The 23110-nt window shown below is 47.5% G+C and overlaps 1 protein-coding gene across 1 annotated transcript; it reads right to left on the reverse strand.

The window, feature by feature from the left end:
* Nucleotides 1-22125: 22125 nt before the first annotated feature.
* LOC120848879 lies at nucleotides 22126-22863 on the reverse strand. The gene has a single exon (XM_040220937.1). It carries the CDS (start codon nucleotides 22861-22863, stop codon nucleotides 22126-22128), a length of 738 nt encoding a protein of 245 aa, XP_040076871.1.
* Between the last annotated feature and the right edge of the window lie 247 nt (nucleotides 22864-23110).

Raw genomic sequence — 23110 nt, forward strand, 5'->3', positions numbered from 1 at the left:
TAAGGCACCGCACAAGAGCACTCAGTGTCGGGGACACTGCCCAACAGCCGCGGTACCAGACACGTTCAGCACAGTGTTTTTGGATTAATTAGAATTTATTGAACACGGAAATTATCTGTTACAAATAAAGCAGTCTCGTTGTGCTTATTGTTTGCTGGCGACCTCCTTCAGTGCTTCCATTTGCTCCCTATGAGCTTGCAGCAGCTCTTGGTGTCGCTGCTGTCTTCGTTTCTCCCACACCTCTTTTTTTGTCTTATTTCTCATCACTTAATTTTTTAATTTGTTAAAAAAATACATGTGTTGCATGCGAGTATTGCCTGGATGCATCCCTCTGTCCGTTTTTCTTTTTTTTTTTTAGACCCTCTATCGCCTCCTGAAGCATTTCGTTCTGTTGAGGCATCATCAGAACCAGCAGGCCTTGCTATTTGCTCAAAGCTATCCAGCACTTCGTCCTGCGTAGCACACGATGGCCCGTCTTTCGGAGAGTTCGGCGTTGAGATAATGTGTGTAACTCTGTCCACACCGCGGAGCACTTCAGGCTCTAAGCTGTTGTCGATGGCCCTTATTGCCCTAAATTCTTCTTCATAGGAGACCCGGCAATGGGAATTCCCCGACGTTCCGTTATGCTTGTCTTCGTCGCGTTTGCGTTTGGCTAGTGTCTTGTAACGGGTCTCGCATAGAACACCTGTACGATAGATCTTTACCACATCAAATGTCTTTGGCGATTTGCTGAAACGTTCAGCGCTTGCTCCTAAATTTTTTCATCGGGCCAACCTTTCTTGCATACTGAGCGTAGTATAGTTTAAAAGCAGTTTTGTTTCTCCCTCTTTCCATGGTGCTATTGAGGGAAAAAAAGAGATGAAAACAGGTAAACGGGCTTTCTCTGGTCTAACATTTAAATACATTTTTTTTGTTTAAAATATATGCATACCATTTGAAGGCAAGTTTCCGTTTTCTGCTGGCACGTTTGGAGCATCGGGACTTGCTTGGCGCCCTGTTGCGCTGCTTGCTTGGCTCCCTGTTGAGTCACTTCCTTGGCTCCGCGTTGACTGGGGTACCAATCCTGCAGAAAGTGCGGACCCCGTTGCTTGATATGTAACACATGTACATACAAGCACTTGAAGCCAACTTAGTATCGCTTTCGCTTACTAATACCTGATACAAATGGTATTATTTTACTTGCGATTTCGCAGTGTTATCGCACCACAAACCCATCGACATATTGGGCGTTAAATGTGCCGGCAAACGCTGAAATATGCATGCATGCGGACTTAAAAAATTGTACAGGGCGTGCAAAAATGAGCAGGACCACATTAACCTAATTTAAAAACAAGATTGATTCATTTCTTTTTTTTTTTGTTTGTGACGACATAGGCCGATGCTGCTCGTGCAGCGATAGACGAACGTAATCGAACATGCTGCACGCGCTGTCTCGGTCTGGCACACGGTGTAAGATGCACTCTTTAGGTGTGGACACTGCGGGGCTGAACGCGCGGCGGGAGGAATCATTGATGGTATGCTGCGCTGCGTAGTTACGCGGAAAAACACTAGGGAAATGAAGTTAAAGCAGAAGGACAGACAAAACATGCATGAATTGGCGCAGACTAACAACTGTTTAATTTCTTTCTCTTTTTTCTTCCCCCGACCTGTATTTCCAAAATTGCGGCTAACAAAAACGAATGGTTGATGTCTTGAATTTGTTGGCTTCTGAACTTGATGGTGTTTGCCGTAGCTGCCTCTTTGATATACGAACTGGATGGTGTGTTTTCGTGGCGTTTACCTGGAGCCTGATGTTTGCTCCGACATGTCTGGTATCTTATTGAGGAGATCTGTTTCTTCTTGTCGCAACGCTAGTGATGGCTCACTGACGCACGCTCCGTGTCTACCCGAGGCCATGTGAAAAGCCTCGATTATTTCACGCTTTGTTCTGTCCTTTGATCTGGCCAAGATGGAAGTAGTGTCAAGGAGAGCTTTTCAGTTGTATTTTGAACAATGCGCTGCAAGGTTGCCAGGTGCTTGCAGTTGTCCGCATGCATGGTTGTGCTCCCTTAGTCTCTCGTTAAGGCATCTCCCAGTCTGCCCGACGTAGGATCTTCCACACAACAGTGGTATTTTGTATACCACACCTTCGACACATTCAACAAATTCGCTCCTGTGTTTCACTTGACACAGCGCCTTGCCGTTAGTCTCGTCCACTTCATTGTTGACCTTCCTGCATAGTCCTTTGAGCCTGAAAGGGGCGGATAGTGACACTCTAACTTCGTACCTTGCGGCGATAGTTTTTAACTTGTGTGAAAAATTTTGTATATCTGGCAGTACCACCAGTGGTCTTTTCTTCAAGATCTTCTCCTTGGTTTTGCACTTTCCTGTGAGTGTGGAAATACATTTTTCTGCGAAAGCTACCAGTATGGGTTCAGGATAATCGCTCTCGTGTAGTCTGCTTGTCTGCCTCTGTAAACTTTCTGAGACTTTGTGGTGACACGATTTTTGTATTCCTCGCCACATGCATCCTGAGGCAACACTCCTCTTTACTAACTTTGTGTGTCCAGAGTCATACGGCAGAATTCGTTTTTTTCCTCTAGTTTTGTACATCCAGCATGTGTGTCTGTACTCAAAAGTCATGTGGATGTCCAAGAACTGAAGGCTGCCTTTCTCGGGTAACTCAAAAGTAAATTCCAGTCCTCCGTGCGCTTCTCGAAACTTCTCTATGATCTTTGAGCGCACCTTGTCTGTTAGTTTGTGTATCGGAAAACACACCAAAATATCGTCAACATATCTAAAGCACTTGCTGACTCCATTTTCTTGAAAAAAACCCGTAGTTCTCTATTTCCTTTTGCCATGAACAGGTCACATAGGGCTGGCGCTATGCACGACCCTAAACATATGCCCTCGTTTTGAGTGTATACCTTCTCTTCGAACATGACGTTTTGAGAACCTAAATATGTTCTTAAGAGACTCAGGAATTCCCTAGTGCTGATTCCGCACTGGTTTTGAAACCTCACAGAGCCGTATGCGTCGATGCCCTCTTCCACCGCCTCGATTTCTCTTTCCTGTGGAATGTTGTAATACATATATTTTACGTCCACCGAAAAGGCTGTGCTGGGTTGTGTTGTTTTTAAAAAAATTTAATCACTTCATCGAAATTGCGGACCAGGAACGGATCGTCTATTTGGAGAAGTGATAAGTCAAGTGTTTCTGTATCTCTTTTGCTATCACGTGTTGCCAGGTTCCTTTGTCCTCTACTATAACCCGGAATGGGCTGCCTTCCTTATGTGCCTTTACCGCAAAGAAAGGATTCAGATAGAGATTCTTGCTGCCTTTAACCTCCTTAGCAATCTTAATGAGACCATTATTTTCACAGAGCCGTGCCACTTGTGCTCTTGCGTTTTTTATGCTTCTGTCGGTGATTTCTTTTCTTGTCGCGAAGTTTTTTATCATGGCTTCCCTGGATTTCTTCTCATACATCTCTTGTTCTAAAATGACGAATTCTCCAGTCTTGTCAGCCATGAGTAGGCACTACTTCCATCTTGGCCAGATCAAAAGACAGAACAAAGCGTGAAATAATCGAGGCTTTTCACATGGCCTCGGGTATACACGGAGCGTGCGTCAGTGAGCCATCACTAGCGTTGCGACAAGAACAAATAGATCTACTTAAGGTGCCTCAATGTCCCATGAAGGCACCCTAGATCTACTCAATAAGATACCAAACATGTAGGAGCAAACATCAGGCTCCAGGTAAACGCTACGAAAACACACCATCCAGTTCGTATATCAAAGAGGCAGCTACTAGAGCCACTAAATGAGCTGCGCTTAGAGTATCGGCACTCCGTTCCCCGGCATTGTTGTGGGCGCCGCCATCTTGGCTCGTATGCAGAGCAGACGCAACTGCCGATCGTCATGATTCAAAAGTGCGACTTCTTCAGCATTAGATTCGGTTGTGGAAAGGTCACGCAATATTGCTTTGCTCTGTCACGAACTATTTAAACATTTGTGGAGGGCGGAAAAGCGTTTCCTGTGATTTCAGATAAAGCTTCAGATAACTGGCAACTATGATTTTACGACACAATATGGCCAAGTGTCGTTACTCTGAAGCGTAGCTTATTTAGTGGCACTAGCAGCTACGGCAAACACTATCAAGTTCAGAAGCCAACAAAATCAAGACATCAACCATTCATTTTCTTAGCCGCAATTTCGGAAATACGGGTCGGGGGGAGAAAAAAGAGAAAGAAATTAAACAGTGTTTAGTCTGCGCCAATTCATGCATGTTTTGTCTGTCCTGCTTTAACTCCATTTCTCCAGTGTTTTTTTTTTCCGCGTAACTACGCAGCGCAGCATACCATCAATGTCAAACCAACTAGCCCAACTCCAAGCATTATTGGGAGGAATCAGATAGTGTTCGTTCGACGGGCATCCGAAAGGCTGCATCATTCCGCTGCCACCGTGCCCGCGGCAGACAGTGTCGCTGGCGGCCAAACGGCAAAACTGTGTGAGAGCGAAAAAAAAATTATCTCATTGCCATAACACCCGCCCCCCCCCCCCCCCCCCCCCCCCCCCCCCCCCCCCCCCCCGATACACCGTGGTCTTTCTGCACGTGCGACAACCTCGTTGGAGCTCTGCGCGTGTGGTACATGAGGCGGCACGAGCCGTCTGGTACGTGCCCACGGGTCAACCAGTCACCTGCAGGCGCCGCTTGAAACTATATTGAGAGAGAGTGAAAAGCGAACTTTATCGGGCACGTCGCCAGGAGCGCGCTGTCCTCATTTCATCTTACACCGTGGTCTGGCACTAACCGGCAGAAACCGTCGCCCTTTGCTTGCTAGCGCGTTGTTCGGCGTCCAGCGAATTCATGTACTCGGACCATGCAAAAAGCAACTACTGAACAAATACTGCGCGAAAACTACGGCAGTCACTAGTGTGCGGCTGAAGGAGGCAGCCGTACAAATTTGCCAATTGCTGTAAATATTCGCTGACAGCTATGATCACAGGCTGAATACAGCTCTTTGCTTAACGGGGGATGTGACTCACCCCAAATCAGCGAGTAGATGAGGTGCTCGGCGCTTGACGAGCTTGACGAAGAGCTTTCTCAGCGAAGATCAGCGTCCGCGTTGACGGCTGCCATTTTTCAAAGGTTGACGGATGGATGGATTACTAAATACTGCTGAATACTTTGAATCCGAGCACCAAAACGTTCCACTAGAGGGCCGCTCGCGCCGTCCTCTATTGCCGCAGGCCACCCGCTATCCGCTCGGCTTGTCGCTCTGAAAAGCTGAGGAGCGTTCGGCTGGGCGTGCCGATTCTCTCGCTCTGATGCGGAGGCGCTCCAGTATCTGGTAGCTCCGACTCGGATGATTGGAGCGCTCGAAAGTGACTAGCCGAATATACCATTACTGTGCCCGCCAAGGCTCCAAAGGAGTGACGAATCTCGTGCCGAGTCTAGCGCAGCATCTAGCCTCCTAGCCTCGGTCTCTTTACCAACAGGTTATTCAAGCCATCCATATTTCGACGGGGCTTGAATTCGACTGTGTATAGCCGGTTCTGGAATATTCCCGCGCAAGAGCGCCGACAGTTTATACTCCGTTCTGACTTACGAATCAGGAATGGGCCTCGCAGGCGGTCGCCGTTGTCGACGTCTTCTGCACTTCCAGCTCTCTCACACGTGGCCAGCTGGCAGGTGGTCTAGTCTCTATCGGCTTCCCTAGCTATATTCTGGGACGACTTCATTTTGAAGACGGCGTCCTCGTCGCTGTCTCCGCTGTCCCTGAAATTTTCACCGGCCCGCTGTGACGTCAGCCGCCCTAACAACATGTCCGACTTCTTGTCAACACCCACGTCCTTGCTGTGGTCGTCATCAGCTTGCCAGAACGTCTGCCATCAAAACAAGATATTCGGTTCTTTCTCGTCGTCGACGTTCACGTTCTCGTCGTGGTCATCATCCGGCCACCGAAACGCCTGCCGCCCAGGCGATAAGTTCGGTCCTTCGTCGTCGTCCAAGTTCTCGCCGTCGTCGTCCTCGGCTCGCCACAACGCCTGCCGCCTAGGCGATAAGTTCAATCCTTCGTCGTCGTCCACGCTCTCGCCATCGTCGTCCTCAGCTTGCCGGAACGTCCGCCTCCCAGGAAATACTCTCGTTTCTTTCTTGTAACCGACACCCATGTTCTCAACAGACAGAACTTGCGCAACCCAGGTAAGATCTCGGGACCGGCCTCGACGTCGTCGAAGTTCACCCATGGGTCGTCCTCAGATCGCCGGGACGCCTGCCGCCCAGGTAAACTGTACGGCCTTTCGTCTTCGACGTTCACCTGCTCGTCGTGGTCATCCTCGGCTCGCTGGGACGTCCTCCAGGCACGCGAGACGTTCAGCTCATTTCTGTCGTTAACGTCTGCCTGCACAGACACGCAGCAGCGATTATTCTACGACGACCACTTCGTGTCGTCGGCCTGTAACAGAATCTGAGGCGCCTCGCAGACCGATGGGTCCGGCCTCTTCTGACCTTGGTGGTTCCAGTTGTTTCCGTCGGCCTTTCCCACATCGGTCTTCACCTTGTCGGGCTCAGGGCTGGAGTTTTCCCCCACAATGACATTCTCGGCGTCTAATCTTTTCTTGTGAAACAAAAGTTCTTCGTCTGATGTCTTCGTCCTGGGACATTCGTGAGAAAGGTGCCCGATTCCTTGAATTTAAAACACTTTACACGATAATTTTCAGGTATAATAAGCTGCTTGAGTTCTCGTGTTTTTTCTTGAGAAAAGTCGGGGTTTGAATAAAGGGCCTCCAGGCCTCAGCTCGCGACAGTCCGAGCTCTAACAAGACCCGTTCTTTGACCGCACCATACCCAGTTCTGTCACCCACGTTCAGCCTATTCACTAGTGCCCGTGTGCTCTCTGTGAAATAGGGTCGCACAAGACATCGTCTAAGCCGCTCAGGGACCATAAACCTCTCGAATACATTTTCCACTGAGTCAAACCAGCTTGGTACTAACGTATAGGACGATGGCATGGCAGTGAGTACTCCCTTCATCAATCTTGAAAAGCTAAAACTTCATCTCGGAGGGTGAACTCCATGCGCCTCCACTGGCTTGCGTTCGGTTTTCTGAGCTTAGATGTTTTAGCTCTAGCTCGAGAAGTAACAGCCGTTCTTTCTCCCTCACTAGTTCTATCTCCTTTTCGATTGAGCTGTCTGACCGGACTCCTCCGTTCCCGTCCTCTTGTGTCTGCGAGTTTGCCACTAACCCACTCAAAGGTGACGATTTACTTGGCCCGTCAACATTCCTATTCTGAATCCTATCCTGTCTATATATGCTGGAACTCAAACTAAATGATGTAGAAAACTGTATCGGGCACTGATTGGCCATTTTATTGGGTCGCGTGACATGAGGTTGGAATGTAGTTTTTCCAATGCAGTTCGAGCTGCGCCCCTAAAATGATGCAGTTGGCGGTGACGTCGAAATGTCGTCACGATGCACTTTGACGATGCAGTTAACTGAGTGGTCGAGACGAAGCCGGAGATCATTCTGTGTCGTAAAAGATGGCGACCCTAACATATGCATCTCTATATTGTTGGGTTCGCCAGCGGATCGAGTTTTTAGAGATCACCGAGATGCTTTCGAGATGAGCGATGCGAGGTTTGTGGGCGAATACCGGCTGACCAAAGGGGTGACTCGCTGGCTGGGCGACCAGCTTCGCAAAAAGCTCAAACGGCGTCGCGAAGGGCCCCGTGTGTTGACGGTCGAACAACAAGTCCTCGCAGCTCTACGTCTCTACGCCGCTGGCGGCTTCAAGGAAACCGTCGGGAGCGACGAAAAAACTGGTGTTCACCAGTGCTCTGTGAGTCCCGTACTTGTTGATGTCACCAACGCTATCATCGATTGCCTCGGTTTGAAGTGGCTGTATTTCCAGCAAACTCAAGCAGAGAAGGCGCTCACAAAAAGAAAGTTCTTCGAGGGATGCAAGTTCAGCGGCGTGATCGATAAATATTCTAAATACTCTTACACAATTCAACACGATTGTGTTTTCATTTGAGTGCACCCGATATAAGCGATTTAGCTGAGCGAAAAGCCAAGCAACGGTAACAGGCTTAAGTTGAGCTAGTTGGTTCATACTTCCGGTAGAGAGAGAGAGAGAGAGTTATACTTTATTTTAAAGCAACTACTTGAGGTAAGGCCAGCTGAACTAAAATAAACATACATATAAAGAAAAGACCATACACACCGTGGGAGTATACTTCGTTTCACCTTATGTTGTACCGCAGCGAAGGCTAGAAGCGCGAGCTGATAGCGTTGGCAGCTGCTCTTGGTATCACTGTAATCTTGGTGCACGGGAGGTTGTGCCGCCGAGATAGAGTGTACTAGAAGGACCGAGTGGGGCGACCGGAGTGCTATTTAGGTACCTCCGCATGTGGAAAAATCCGGCTAATCCAAGCCACTTCGCTCGTAGCGCCCTCTCGGGCACTACGAGCAAAGCGGTTCGGATTAGCCGGTTTTTATAAAAAACGCGTTGCGTTCCAACCATAGAGTTATTATAATGTACGCTAGAGGTTCAAGTGGCGCTAGTGTGCTGACGCAAATTGAAGCAGAGAGCAACCAGTCGAAAATCGACTTCCGGTAATGCATTTCTACGGGAAAAAGTGAGTGCATTTTCTCCCTGCGCTCGATCATAAGAGCAAATATAGCGAATAATTCGTACGTACTAGGTAGCTTGGAACATTTCTCAGGAAGCACGACGAAATAATTGGTCAGTTACGGCGTTTTTCTTTCAAATTTATCGCATTAAAAACGGTGCTAAAACGGCTTCGTACGTGTATTTATGTGCACTGTCGGACACTCTTGGCGCGAACACGACGTCGGCGCTTTTCAGCATGAGGGATATACGTGCCAAACGAACGAAGGACGTCTGGAAATTAAGGGAGACGGCAAGAACTACGCAATAACACTGAATCAGTAACTACCCGCGCATGTACGATCAAAATAAATTGAAGGCCACGTAATATATTCCGATTTTAAATAAGTAAGTACCGCTTTATTCTTTCTGCTGTGCGAACTTCTACGTTCAAAATATCACCAGCACGATCGAAATCTTTGCCCCGATAAAAGCTGCTTGGCAGAGAAAACAATACAAAGAAACATCTTTCATAGCTCACGTGCTTTATTATTTACGTCTTGAATGTTTTCATCCGCTCATGCATGACGGGGTAATTTTCATATAGTGACAGGGCTGGCATATTATCAATTTATAAGCGTCACTGGAATGCTGCCGAGCCTTCAACACACTCTATATTCCTTTCGATTGCAATTTTGTTTTGAATCGTCGATTGTTTTTACACACCTGCTGCGGAACACACGTTTGGGACTGAAATGTAGCGAAGTTAAACATCGCTCACTGATGAAGAAAATGCGCTAACTAAAGCAATTCCACGTTTACAATGTTAGTTAAGGCAATACTATTCGGTACGAGCGAAATAACCAAACTGTTCCGTGTTATTTTCCGGCGAAGAGACAAAATGCACGCGCATTTTCCCATAGGAATGCACAGGAGCACCGCAAAAGTAGGCTGGTTGCTGTCTGCTTCAATTTGCGTCACGGAAGTCGCATAGAAACTAGCGCCAGTTGATTCTCTAGCGAATATTATAATAACTCTATGGTTCCAACGCCAAGATCGTTTTACAAGCGGCGGCGCCGAAAAAACGCTTCGGTCGTCTCACTCAGTCTCACTCAGTCCTCTCGAGTACACTGTACGAAGGTAGCACTGCGATCGAAGTGGCTTGGGTCCACCTGATCCCTTTCCACACTTTGAGGTGCAACTGAAAGCATGAGCGGAACCTGTAGCTCGTCCCACTCGTTCCTTCTAGTACACTCTAGCCGAGATGTGCCCTAGAGCAAGGAGCTCCCGCTTGTCGCCTTTCCTGCGGCACAACACAAGGTGAAACACAAGGTGATTCTCTTTATCTTCCTCTCCTACTACGAGCCCCACTTGAGGGAACTATTCTCTTTTCTTCTTTTTTGCTGCCTACTTCACCGAAAACTTAACCCCCGAAGGAACTTTTTTTTTTTTCGTGCAGCACGAGAGTAGTTGCACTAACGCAGTCAAACAAAATCAGAAAGTCAAATTTGTTGTTATACTTCGTTTCACATGATCTCCGAGCGAAGCCAAAGCTAGAAGCGCGAGACCAGCGCTTTTCGTGTTTCTCCCCAGCTCGCGCGCTCGAGCAGAGCCTGAACGCACGGAACTTTTGCGCTCGCGCTTCCAGCTTTGCCTTCGCTCACACATAAGGTGAAACGAAGTATAGTCGTTTATACAGCAGGAGGTTAGTCTGCCTAAACATGACTGGGGTGCCTTCATGTGCGCTCTGCTTAGGGTGGTGGCATTTCGCCATTTTGTCACACACGTTTATTTTAATTTTCTGTTCAGAAGCGCGTGAAAGAGCGTGTCCCTGCACGCGCTTGTGGCGCTGACTGTGCTATGGCGACATTTTGTTTTCGTCGATTTCTTTGTATTTTTCCCGTGAGCGCGTGCTGTCGGCATGTGGTACTACAAAGGGTGGCATCACCCTAAACAGAAGGACATTGAGGCACCCTAAACATGACGACATTGTTACCTACTGTAGGTAAGCAATTTAGCCAGTGCAGTACGACTGCTAGTCTGGGGTTTTTAACGTGCACCACGCAGTAGTGATACACGGCCGAGCAGCACGCGCTATATCCAAATCCCGTGCTGGGGCGTGGAAGTGGCCCTTGCATTCTTCTCGCGTTTTGATGGACGGGCCTTGGGCGACCAACTCGTCCACAATTCTGTCCCACAACTCGTCCCGTTCAGGCTTGGTCAGAGGACTGTCATTGGCGGTCCTCACTAAAACTTGATTTTTTTGTCAAAACGTCGTTTAGAAGGCTGGACCCACAAGCGAGGACTTTACTTCCACTTCTTCGTGTTGTCGGCCATGACTGCCTGCCTGCGCAACGTAAAGGGCTGCAGCTAATGCTGATAGTTTTTCTGGAACTTAAGTAAACTAAATATTTCATGCGAAAAATGTCAACAAAAATAGTTTACTTAAATTTTTCTGCATTATACGTTTCGGATAATTAAGAGTATTGCTTTCTAAAACCGTTCACCACCGAGTTTTGTGATTCTCCGAAATTCCCTGTACAGAGAAAAAAATCGTTTCAACTCAATCGCCACAGTTCGGCGACGTCACTGTACACGTCGCGGTGCAGTTCTTTTCCGATGTAGTTTGTTGGCGATGGAGATTAGGCTCCTCCCACCGGCGACGTCACGATGCAGTTTCTCCACCGCTTTTGCCAGCATAGACAGTCTGTTCTGGCGTTAGAACCGCCATCTGCGCTCTGCGCTGTCTGTATCCATGGCGGGCACACGCCAAAGAATCACTTTACCGTAAGGTCAACGACTGCCACTGCAGATCACAGATACAGCCCGCTGCTCAGAATAGTCTGGCACGAAAATGACGTCCGAGCATTAGATTCAGGCGTTCCTCGCTGGAGTGGGACGGCATTGGGTCCGAGGTATATCTGTGCCACCACAAAGTAGCTGGGTGGTCCAGTCTTCTCTTTAGAAGGCTCCACCAATGCCGTGTCAAGTTAATGTCCGCCGATTCCGCTGTGAAGATCACGCCGTCGGGGTCCGCTGACGTAACCCTGTCGACTGCGCCAGTAATGATGTTCTTTCTCCGTGATTGCGCCGACACCCGACGACGGAGGCAGCTGATGGTCGCTGAGTGAAAAGTAAAACAGTCAGGACTCCGCGGATAGAGGAAAAGAAAAAACGTCTATTTACAAGCGAAGTTATTTTCCGAATCCATGCAAAAGGTCACCATACGTGCTGTCCTCTCCTCTTCTTCCTTTCACCAAAATGTCCTCTGCGCCCGACCGTACGAGCGCCGCCAGTCCACTCATACACAGGCAGGGGGGTAAAGGTGGGTGAGGAGGAGTGGCAAATCCCGTGCGCCGACACCCGGGGTCCCGAGTGAACGATGGCAAAAGAGAGCGACAGAACATGAGAGAAAGAAAGTAACGTTGCCATGGTAAACGCGAAGAGTGAAAACTCTCAGCAATATAAACAGTGATAATTTAACGTTGTAAACTAAATTCTGAGCTATTCTAACGCTTATAAAAAGCAATAAAGTCATTACGCTGCACTAACTTCCCTTCTGTCGAAATCTCGGAAATCGGGTGCTTGCGCAGTTTCGTATTCCTCAACCGCGCCCACCCGCGCCGCACCGGCGAAGCCGGGTATATGGTTCAGTTTAGCGTTAACGCGAGGCCGTACTTCTTCGCGCTATGCAAAAAGAAAGCTTCAAAAGGAACGCGAATATCTTTCCACCGGTAAGTTCGTGGATTGTTGAAGTTCACGAAACTGCTCTGATGATGTAACCGTGTTTGGGACCCCGAGGGTCTGCCTGCATGATCCGCCGCTTGCGGCAGCCAGAATGTATGGGAAAATGGCGGACCTTTTCCTCTAGAGTTAGTATGTATGATCTCTATGCACACAGGGGCACCTGTGCAAACGATAGCACGCATATAAACGAAAACGAAACTTGGTCTCGTTCTCGCGTCCATTCACGGCGATGGCGGAGCCGATTCTCACACCGACCGTTACTGTCTTCGACATATACTAGATTTTACAGCAAATCTTGCTGGTAAAAATATTTACAGCGAGAGAGAATCGGTCAAGGCGTATCATCAGATACCTGTTGAACTCACTGACATCCCGAAGACGGCCATCACCTTTCCTTTTGGGCTTTTCGCATATGTACGGATGCCATTTGGCTTGCGCAATGCAGCGCAATCATTTCAACGTTTTAGCAACGAAGTGACAAGCGGCCTCGACCTCATCTTCGCCTACCCTGACGATCTCCTCGTCGCGAGCATTTCCATGGGAGAACACGAACATCTCTAACTCCTTTTCGACCACCTTCAGTCCTTCGGCCTAATCGTCAATCCAGGCAAGTGTGTATTCGGAGCCTCCGCAGTCGTTTTTCTTGGTCATCATGTAACGGCCACCGGTGTCACACCATTGGAGGACAAGGTTCAAGCGGTGCGTAATTTCCCGCAACCTACATAACTGCGCAAGAATCGCGAGTCCCTTGGCCTTCTCAACTTTCACTGACGTTTCATTTCTGACTGCGCTCGTATCCTCCAACCACTAACAGACCTCCTCAGAGCAAGAGCGAGTGGAGACCAATTGAATTGTAGAGTGGTCAGCGGAAGCAGCGCCTGCTTTCTACAGCGCGAAGAGAACCCTGGTTGACGCCACTTTCCTCGTCCATTCGGAAACTGACGCTCCCATACGACTAATGACAGGTGCCTCAAATATTGCAGTTGGTGCTGTTCTACAACATTACAATGATGGACAATGGCCCCCATTCGGATTTTTCTCCCAGAAGTTCAAACCAGCTGAGTCATGGTTTAGTACCTCTGGACGCAAATCGCTAGCCCTCTTCCTGAGTTTCAAATACTTTCATCACAACCTGGAAGGCGGTATGTTTTACATACTAACAGACCATAAGCCTCTCACCTTCGCATTTAGAGGCAATCCCACAAACTACTCCGCTTGTGAGATAAGAGAGCTTGGATTTATCTGCGAACTCACTGTTGACATACGACACGTGCAAGGATCAGAAAATACCTCTTAACCGCTCATTCACACTGGAAGCGGATCCGCGTTCGCAAAGCGGTTGCGAATGCGGATCCGCTTCCAGTGTGAATGAGCGGTAAGACGCTCTTTCGAGAGTGGAGACCCTCTCCACCCAACCTGTCACAGTGGATTTTCAAGCAATGGCCCAAGCACAACACAATGATCCTGATCGATTGGCAGAGCGACAAAAGAAATCTTCATTGGAACGTAGAGATATTCTATAACCACTTGCCTCATCAACTATCCCTTGCGAGCTATCCACCAGCACACCACGCCCTTACGTACCTCTGCCATTTCGGAGAACAGTATTTGAGGCTCTACACAATGCTAGCCATCCTGGAATTCGCTCCACACAGCGGCTGGTCACTGCTCGCTATCTATGGGCCAGCATAAATGCTGACGTACTTCGGTGAACCAAATATTGTCTGCCGTGTCAGCGGGTCAAAATCACCAGACATACAGTAACACCGCTAGTCCATTTCCAGCTCCCTAAAACAAGGTTCGTCTACATACATCTCGACTTGGTTGAACCTATGCCCTCATGCGAAGGTTTCAGATACCTGCTGCGAAGGTTTCAGATACGTTCTAATCCTGTGTAGATAGGTATACCAGGTGGCCGGAGGCAATACCACTCCCAGACATCACGGCCGAAACCGTTGCCGATGCGTTTGTAATGCACTGGATTTCTCGTTACGGGCGCCCCTCGACCATCACAACTGACAGGGGACGACATTTCTAGTGTGCATTATTCACAGCACACACCCAACTTCTTGGTGCGCGTCACATCCTGACCAGCGCATACCACCCTTCCGCCAACGGTATGGTGGAGCGTCTACACCGGCAGCTCAAGGCTGCGCTCGAAGCTTAACATGACCGCACTCATTGGCTTTAACACCTTCCCCTGGTTCTCCTGAGCATAAGATGTGCCTTCAAGCCTAATCTCGGGTTCACATCATCCGAGCTAGTATTCAGTGCCACACCTGGGCTACCAGGGGAGTTTTTCACCCCACAGGATTAGAACGTATCATCTCCGTCACCTTACGTGAATAAATTGCGCGAGTTCTTTCGACGTATACAGGCAACTTCCCCTCGAGACTCGTCTCACTGAAAGCTATTGTGGTCTCAAGATCTAGAGTCGTGCAGACATGCTTTCGTACGCCGTGACCTCATCAGAAAGAGCCTTACTCCGGCGTACGATGGACCCTTCAAGGTTCTCCCACGCTCTATGAAAACAAGGACATTTGACGTCAATGGCCGTCAGCAAGTCGTCACAGTCGATAGAGTCAAACCTGCTTGTACCGACACACCTTCTCCCCCTCTTTCATCAAGCACAGCGTTTTCAAAAATTCATTCATCTGAAACATACCAGATCCAGCCTAAGAAGGTAACGTGGGCCCCGACTTCGTAGCAATGAGAGTTTCCCCCCACGCACGAATCTCTGGACGCACTCTTAAGATTGAATGTCAGATTCCGCTACTACAGTTATCTGCGAGACTAAACCGATTTCTGACTACACCTCACTCCAAGACTGCTGCCCTTTAAGGCCACAATCCCACTGAATGTGGCAGTTTAGGTACTTTTTGGCAGGTCATTACTTATCTCGTTTTAAATACTGTTTTGTGGGATTGATGTCATTCGAAAGGCAATGCAATCCTCTTTCATTTGATATTATGTGTGTGTTGGTTTTCACTGTTCATGCGCATTTGTAGCGTTGCGAATATGATGGCGCGGACCCTCACTTGCTCCGCTAGTTCATGTTTTATGGACGATCCATCAAGGATAACACAGTTCCAATATAGCACTTTTGTTAAGATGATGTCGGAGCAGAATGTAACGATACACTTTTTTGGTATTTGCACTACTTTCTCTTTTTTTCATCCCTCCAAATATTGCCCTAAAATTGACATTTTTCAGCACAAATATGTTTTTAGTGAAAAGCGCTAGAACAATGAAATTAGCTACAGATGTAGTGCTTATAATTGGTAATATGCAGAAAAAAAATTTAATGTTGTGTAAAATTGTTTTGTTTAGATATTTTATATCAAACGTAGCACTTTTTTGTGCTTCGAGTCATGATACTTCAAATGCCGCTGAGGAAATAATTAAACTATGATAAAATCTTTTATAACATTTAGAGCTACAATGGTTGCCCAAGAGGTGGACGATGGCTTTTTTTCATTTTCAAAGTCATAACGCTCCAGGAGCCCTTCATACTTACCTGTTTTGGACGCATATCTTTTTTTTTTTGACATCAAACAGATTTATTGGCATATAATAATATTTATTGTTTGGAATAGATATACATCGCGATTTATTAAATTTTCGCGATGATCTTGCTTTGCTTTTTTAATAGGTGTAGAGCTTAGCTAATTCTAAAAACAATTAAAAACTGTTTGGTGTTTTGTAGCGCTACCTGGCGGATGGCAGACAAACTGCTGATTTCTAATGTTCAAAAAATTTCCGAGGGCGGCGTTGGCGTCTGTATCATCATCAATCTCCGTGTCTTTTTACCTTCACATTAAAAAAAATATATTGGCAGATTTACTATCGATAAATGAATGGTTTAAGTACTGGGTCAGGTTAATAAATCTAAGACAAATAATTACACAAGCGTAGCGTAATATAATGTGTTCATATTTCGATATGATTGAAATCAATAAACAATAAAGACGAAGAGGAAAAGAATACACCCGAGTTCACTTCATGCCTAGAGCCACTAAATGAGCTTTAAAGTATCGGCACTCCGTTCCCCAAAATTGTTTTGGGCGCCGCCATTTTGGGTCATGTTCATAGCAAACGCAACTGCCGATCGTCATGATCCAAAAGTACGACTTCCTCAGCATTAGATGCGGTGCTAGGAAGCTGATGCAATATTGCAATGCTCTGTCGCGGGTTGTTTAAACATTTGTGGGGGACGGAAGAGCGTTTCCTGTGATTTTAGATAAAGTTCAGATAACTGGCAACCATGATTTTAAGCCACAATATGGCCAAGCGTCGTTCCTCTGAACCGTAGCTAATTTACTGGCACAAGCGGGAACAATGAGGAAGAGGCAGGTGTCAAAAGGTAGTGGCTTGTAGAATCCACGGGGCTTACGTCATGGCCCCTCCAGGTATTGCAAGCCTCTTGAACAAGAGCATGAATAGTGTCATTAAATAAGCTACGCTTCAGAGTAGCGACAATTGGCCATATTGTGGTTTAAAATCATGGTTGCCAGTTATTTGAAGCTTTATCTGAAATCACAAGAAACGCTTTTCCTTCCCCTACTTTAAACAGTTTGCGACAAACCAAAGCAACATTACATGAGCGTCCTAACACCAAATCTAATGCTGAGGATGTCGCACTTTTGAATCATGACGATCGGCAGTTGCCCCTGCTCTGCACAAGCACCAAAATGGCGGCGTTCACAACACTGTTGGGGAAGGGAGTGCCGATACTTTAAGCGCAGCTCATTTATTGGCTCTAGTTCCCGCGAAACTCCTTTTCCCTACTGAAACTGAAAGTAAATATGAATAATACACCCTTATTATAGCTTATTTAGTTATAACCAACTAAACATAATGAGAGGAGGAAGTGGCCGGGTAGGAGAAACGCGGGTTTTATGTGCGACCGTTCTAACCGTCTCAAAAGAGAGAACGCGCGAGCTTCGCTGGTTTAAAAAAGACATCAAAAGAAAAGAGGCGGCACTTTGTGTTCTTTGTTATTATGCGTCTAATTGCAAATTGTTATGTGTATTTTTATACAGCGGAAGTTAGTCTGCCTTAGTAGGCGTCTGGTGTCTCAGCTGTAGATGAACAATTTGGCCAGTGCGGTACAACCGCAAACCTGGGGTGTAGGGATACACGACCGCACGCCGGTACGATGCTCTTCCAGATCGAAACGGGCAGGGCGGGGTGGGTTCTGCAGCGCGAGCTTTCGCTCCAAGTGCTCCTGTACCGCAGGGAAGGCTACAAGCGCGAGCTCCTTGCTCTAGGGCACATCTCGGCGGCACAAACTCTCGTGCACCAAAGGCATCTGCCAACGCTATTGGCTCGCGCTTCTAGCCTTCGCTGCGATACAACATAAGGTGAAACGGAGATATGGCGACGTGAGCGAACGAAAGCGTCGCTGTGGTCGGCCTACCACAATTGGCCGAATGCTGTCTGTGACGTCAGCAAAGGATTTCTCATCGACGGAAATAAGAGGAATGTAAGAACTTCAATATTGACGGTGTTGGCAGTGTTGCTTTGAGAGCGCTATGATTTCAGGCTTCCACCATGCCCATTACAAACACCATCGAATTTGTTGTTCACAAGGTAATGACGTCACGAAAGGTAACCGAACGAGTGCGCCACCGAAACATCTCGCCGCTAATAGACCATGCACTCGGCCACCGACCCCCCCCCCCCCCCCCCCCCGGCTTGTGCGTCTAATTTATATACAGGTATAAGTATTTGAAGATCGACGATGGACGTCGATCCTCTCGAGGTAATGTAACGTAATAACATTATATAAATAATAAATTTTTTGAAGGACCGAACGACTCAATTTTTCAATTCTTGGATTGTAATATGGTGGTAGCCTATTGTACTTACTGTTGATGAAGAGCAATATGAGGTCACGAGGTAATGATTAAATGATGAGGCTCTATAAGGACAACGACATTAGTGGGTGTCGAACCGCAACGTACAGTGCCAGGCGTGTTTCAAGTATCGTGTACCCGAAGACCTTCCTTCACCCGCAATAGAATATGGTAGAATCATTGACGATGCTGCTTTACAACTGTACGTGGAACAGGAAAACTGCACTGTGCAGAAGTGCGGCTTATTCGTTAATATGAGGGACGGATTTTTAGCAGCATTCCCTGATTGACTACTTGGAACAAATGGCCTCGTTGACGTAAATTGTCCCCGTTGCAAAGGATAATTGAAGCATATTTAAACCGCAAAGGAGTATGAGGCGAAAAATAAGAAAAATGAGCCTGGTGTGAAAGGTCCAAATCACCACCATAGCTTCTACTACCAAATACAAGGGCAGTTACTCAATGCACAAAGAGAGTTTTGTGATTTAGTTATATTTACACACAAGGGCATTGATATCCAACGTATTCAGAGGGATGAAACCTTGTGGTCAACCAACATAGAGCCATGTCTACTCAAGTTTTACATGGAAGGCCCGACTTCCGCTGAAATTCCTCACGTAGACGAGTTGTCCGACCGAATAAACTGCCATTACTCCCGCTTTGGGAATCTCTCGACCTTCGTTCGTAGGCCATAGTATCATGAGATCAAGGGGTGTGGCTCTTCGTCCGCCGAATATTGCTTCGGTGGGTGTTTTTACCGTGTAATATGAGACCGTCGCGTGCTGCTGGAACGAGAACCTGGCGATGTTTCGCACACCATCTGTTCTGCTTGCCCGTTAGTTGCAGGATGGTATGGTGCACTAATGTGATGCCTGATGGCGGTTTTTTTTCTTCAAAAACTTGTTTATTTTATTTAAGGAAGATTTGGCGCGTTATCAGAGAAAAGTATTTTCAATAGGGCAAAAGTAGGTAAAAGTGACCGTAGAACGGCAATGACGTGTTTGGACGTGGCGGCAAGCATCGTGTAAACTTCCAGCCACTTGGAGTACGCATCGACCATGACTCCGCAAATGCGGATACGTTTTGCCACCCACCGACTGAATAGTGGATCGTTTTCAGTTACTGTTCATGATGGCGTTGGACTCAAGAAAGACTTTGAGTTTTCCCAGAAAGTTTCTGGGAACCCCCCCCCCCCCCTCTAATGTAACAACCTTTACAACATCTGCCGGACCCCGTGAAACACAATATTTCGTGACGTTATTTTAGTCGTCATTAAAATGGTGAGGTAAGTACCGTAATTCGCGAAGCAGCTTGCTTGACGTCCGCTTCCACTGGTGTCTCGGAAGATTGAGTCTACTGAGCGTGCATTCCTGCAGAAGAAATTTTCATTGATGGAATATTGATACGTCAATCAACATTTGATTCCTTCTTGGTAAGATTTATTGCGAAAGCCCGTTACAACCGCCGAACCGCATCTCCCTTTATCAGAGAACAATTTATACCCAGCCTGACATTCTCGCATACATCCGTTTGCTGGGCCACGCTACTTGAGCTATAGTCGGTTGCAAGTAGGGGTGTCGCGAACTTTTGTCGAACCAGATTTTTTGGTCGAACTTTCGGGGTTCGACTGGGTCGAACCGGTTCGACGAACCTTCGACCTTTTCACCAGATTCGACCGGTTCGACTTTGTGGACAGTGTGGCCAGACCTTGATAAAAGCATGTCTAGGTTTGGAAAAAACAATTTTTATGCAAAGGGTTATTTTTTATTGTGAGTAGTTGCAATTAAAAGACACTAATTCTAATCACTGAAGAAGTTAATAACTTAATTTTTAGTACTGTATTAACTGAAATAGCCAATCAGCGCTGCAATTAATTCATCTCTTAGCCATTATCATCCAATCCGAAGCCAACTGGCCAGCCTGTCGCGCATGCGCACACGAGTCGAACCTCAATAGAAGAATCGTCGAACTTTCCACTAAAAGTTCGAAAAAGTCGAACCTGGTCGAACTCGAACCGCGGCCGGTTCGCGACACCCCTAGTTGCAAGCTAAGAAAAAACCGGAAATGCCTCTCAAAGGAAAATGTAATCCTACGCCGAGAAACGCCAGCCAATCGTTTTCATGACGTCACGATTCCGTGGACCAATCGCGATCCTTTTGGAAAAAAAAAGCTCAACATGGCTGCTGGCCTTAGCAACGCGACGCTAATTTCTCGTGACAATTATTCTGCTTTTTTGCACCGTGTTTTACATGCCCGAGGTTACGCCACGAAATCTTAATGGTATCGGCTTGGGTTTGCAGCAGTTTTTGCGCGACAACGTGAGAATCCAGCGACGCTATCGCCAACGAAAATTTCGAAGCGTGCGCGAGGCTTAGAACTGCTGAGAGGTGAGAAGCTACGCCGGACGTCGTCTGCTTCGTTGGATTTCTGTCGCCTCTGCCCCACGTTGCTACTCAACATAGTAACGGCACCGCTGCTTCAATTCGCTGTGGTTTCCGCGGAGTGAGCTGAGGTTGCCGTGCTTATCAGTCGCAGGTGAGATCTGTATACCGGGAGTCCCAGCGCGCTGTTCCGTCGTACAATGGACCGCATAAATCAGTCGGTGAACGGAGCGCGATAAAACTTTCCACGGAGGTGTATTTAGACGGTGCGTTTATCGTACTCAATGTTATTGAGTCTAGGTTTCCTCAACGAAAAGCGAGAAAAGAAATGCCGTAAATCCATGCAGACTGGGACGCGGTCCGCGTCCCAGTCTGTCTTCCCATAGAGATTCACGGCTTTTCTCTTCTCGCTTTTCGTTGAGGAAACCTAGGCATGAAATTTTAGTGTGATAAATGTCCACGAAGGTGTATCCAAATACACCTTCGTGGAAAGTTTTATCAGGCTCCGTTCACCGACCGATTTATGCGGTCCATTCTACGACGGAACAGCGCGCTGGGACACCCTGTATATATACCTTGCGTGAGATGAGCGTAAAAACATCCAGCACTGAGTTGCTTCACCAGACGTCGTCTGCACTACTGGTGGTGCTACAGCAAACAAATAAACATTACGAAAATGGGTTTTTCAGCGGTATTCATTTATATGACAAGCCTGCCGTTTTCAGTTTTCGTCGTGATCACTCGTAAGGTAACATGATTGCCATAGCACCTTCCGTCGGAATAGCGACCTGATAAGGCCAGTGATATTTGAGACTCAAACCTTTCCCTGGTGCCATTTTGGTTATCACCGTGCAGGAGACGTTGGTCAGTGTGCGAGATATTTCAAACCCTGACTTGCACCCCTAAATCATGGGCCCCTGGGGTCAACCAACTCGAGACACTGCAACACTACCAAAAAGAGAAACAACGCTGCTGCTATGCCCTCGACTGGGAAAACCAGAGCGCCTTATAACCAAAGAATACCGTTCATTCATAGCAAAAACAGTTCCAGAAGTAAGTCAGGCACCGTATTTACTCGAAAATAAGTCAACCCCTATATATTGAATCCCATAAAAAAAAGAGAAGATAATACGAATATAAGTGGACGTGTATAATAAGACAACAGTACAGGAGCAGCAGCAACTGGAGAACGACACGGCCAGAGAAACAGCTTAAAAATAATGATAGCAGGTCGAAGAAGGTTCGCAAAAGAACAACAAAATGTGACGGAACTAACGAATCGATCCTCGCAGTCATGATAATGTTTTGTACTTCGCTTCTCTTTTCTGCAAGGTGGAGTCACTGTGCATGCCACTGCTGTTAGCTCTTTTCAGTTTCATGTTGTTAACCGAATTCCATTATTTTGATCTGTTTCAAGATGATCGGTGTGAACTGAACACACTTGAAACATGTTTACAGACGTACAGCGCAGATGTAGTGATGGGCGCAAGGGCAGCCCATGATCTTTGATGACGATTAGTGTTGTTGTTGAAGTTGAAGGTGTAGGCTTCACACTTCCTCGAGCGGCTCCACACCAGACAGGTCGCTCTCAGATGTGTCGTCTTCACCCAGTTCGATGACGATCGGCTCTACATGGGCACTTGTAGCACCGCCTCGTCTGTAGCCTTCCTCCACTCCAACGACATGCCTCACAGCATTGCGCCATTTGTCAGCCGTGACCTTTTCGGCTTCTTCCTTGAGCAGCCTTTCAACGTCGCTGATCTTGAACGTTGTGTTCCTGGCTGCAACGCCGTTCCTGATCTGTGCCCAGATGAGTTCAATGGGGTTGAACTCACAGTGGTAGGGTGAAAGTCTCACTACCGTACAACCAGCCTTCTCTGCAGCAGTATCGACGCGATACTTCAAATACAGTGTCTTGACCGACGCCACGATGTCAGGGAGCTCCTTCTTATGCATCTTGGCATCCCACGAGACGTCCTTTGACGTGAGCCACTGCTGGATCACCTCCTTCCGGGAACCCGTCGGTGGCACTGCTTCCAACCGTTGAGAATGGTAGGAAGCATTGTCCATTACGATGACACTTCCTGTCGGCAGCATCTGAAGAACAGCTTCGAACCACGTCTCAAATCGTGTGCCGTTCATCTCCGCGTGGTAGTCGCCGGTCTTTACTCCGCGGAAGACGTCCAGGCACCCAGCGACGAAGCCGTCTTCGCTGCCGATGTGCGTGACGATGAGGCGCTGGCCCTTCCCCGACGGCTGCTTCAGGCCCGTCGTCAGACCCCTCATGAAGGTGTCGTGGGACGAGGTCACGGTGCAGTCCACCCATACCGTCGAGACAGAATGCCCTGCCGTCACCCACGTTTCGTCGAGGTAGAAGATCTGCCGACCCTCTTGCCTGTGACGTGCAATGTCCCGCAAGTACCTCTCTTGCCACGTGATGATCTCGTCTCGTTCGATCATGCGCGAGTTTCGACCAGTCTTCTTTCGCTCGAAGCCAATGTCGTGCAGAAGGCAAAGCACAGTTCATTTCTGC

This window comes from Ixodes scapularis, unplaced genomic scaffold (assembly GCF_016920785.2).
Source record: "Ixodes scapularis isolate PalLabHiFi unplaced genomic scaffold, ASM1692078v2 PGA_scaffold0__279_contigs__length_252992795, whole genome shotgun sequence".
In the NCBI taxonomy this organism is placed as follows: Eukaryota; Metazoa; Arthropoda; class Arachnida; order Ixodida; family Ixodidae; genus Ixodes; species Ixodes scapularis.

What these genes read in the sequence shown, in the direction of transcription:
- LOC120848879 (XM_040220937.1), bottom strand. Translation starts at nt 22,863, where the DNA reads ATGAGGGGTCTGACGACGGGCCTGAAGCAGCCGTCGGGGAAGGGCCAG.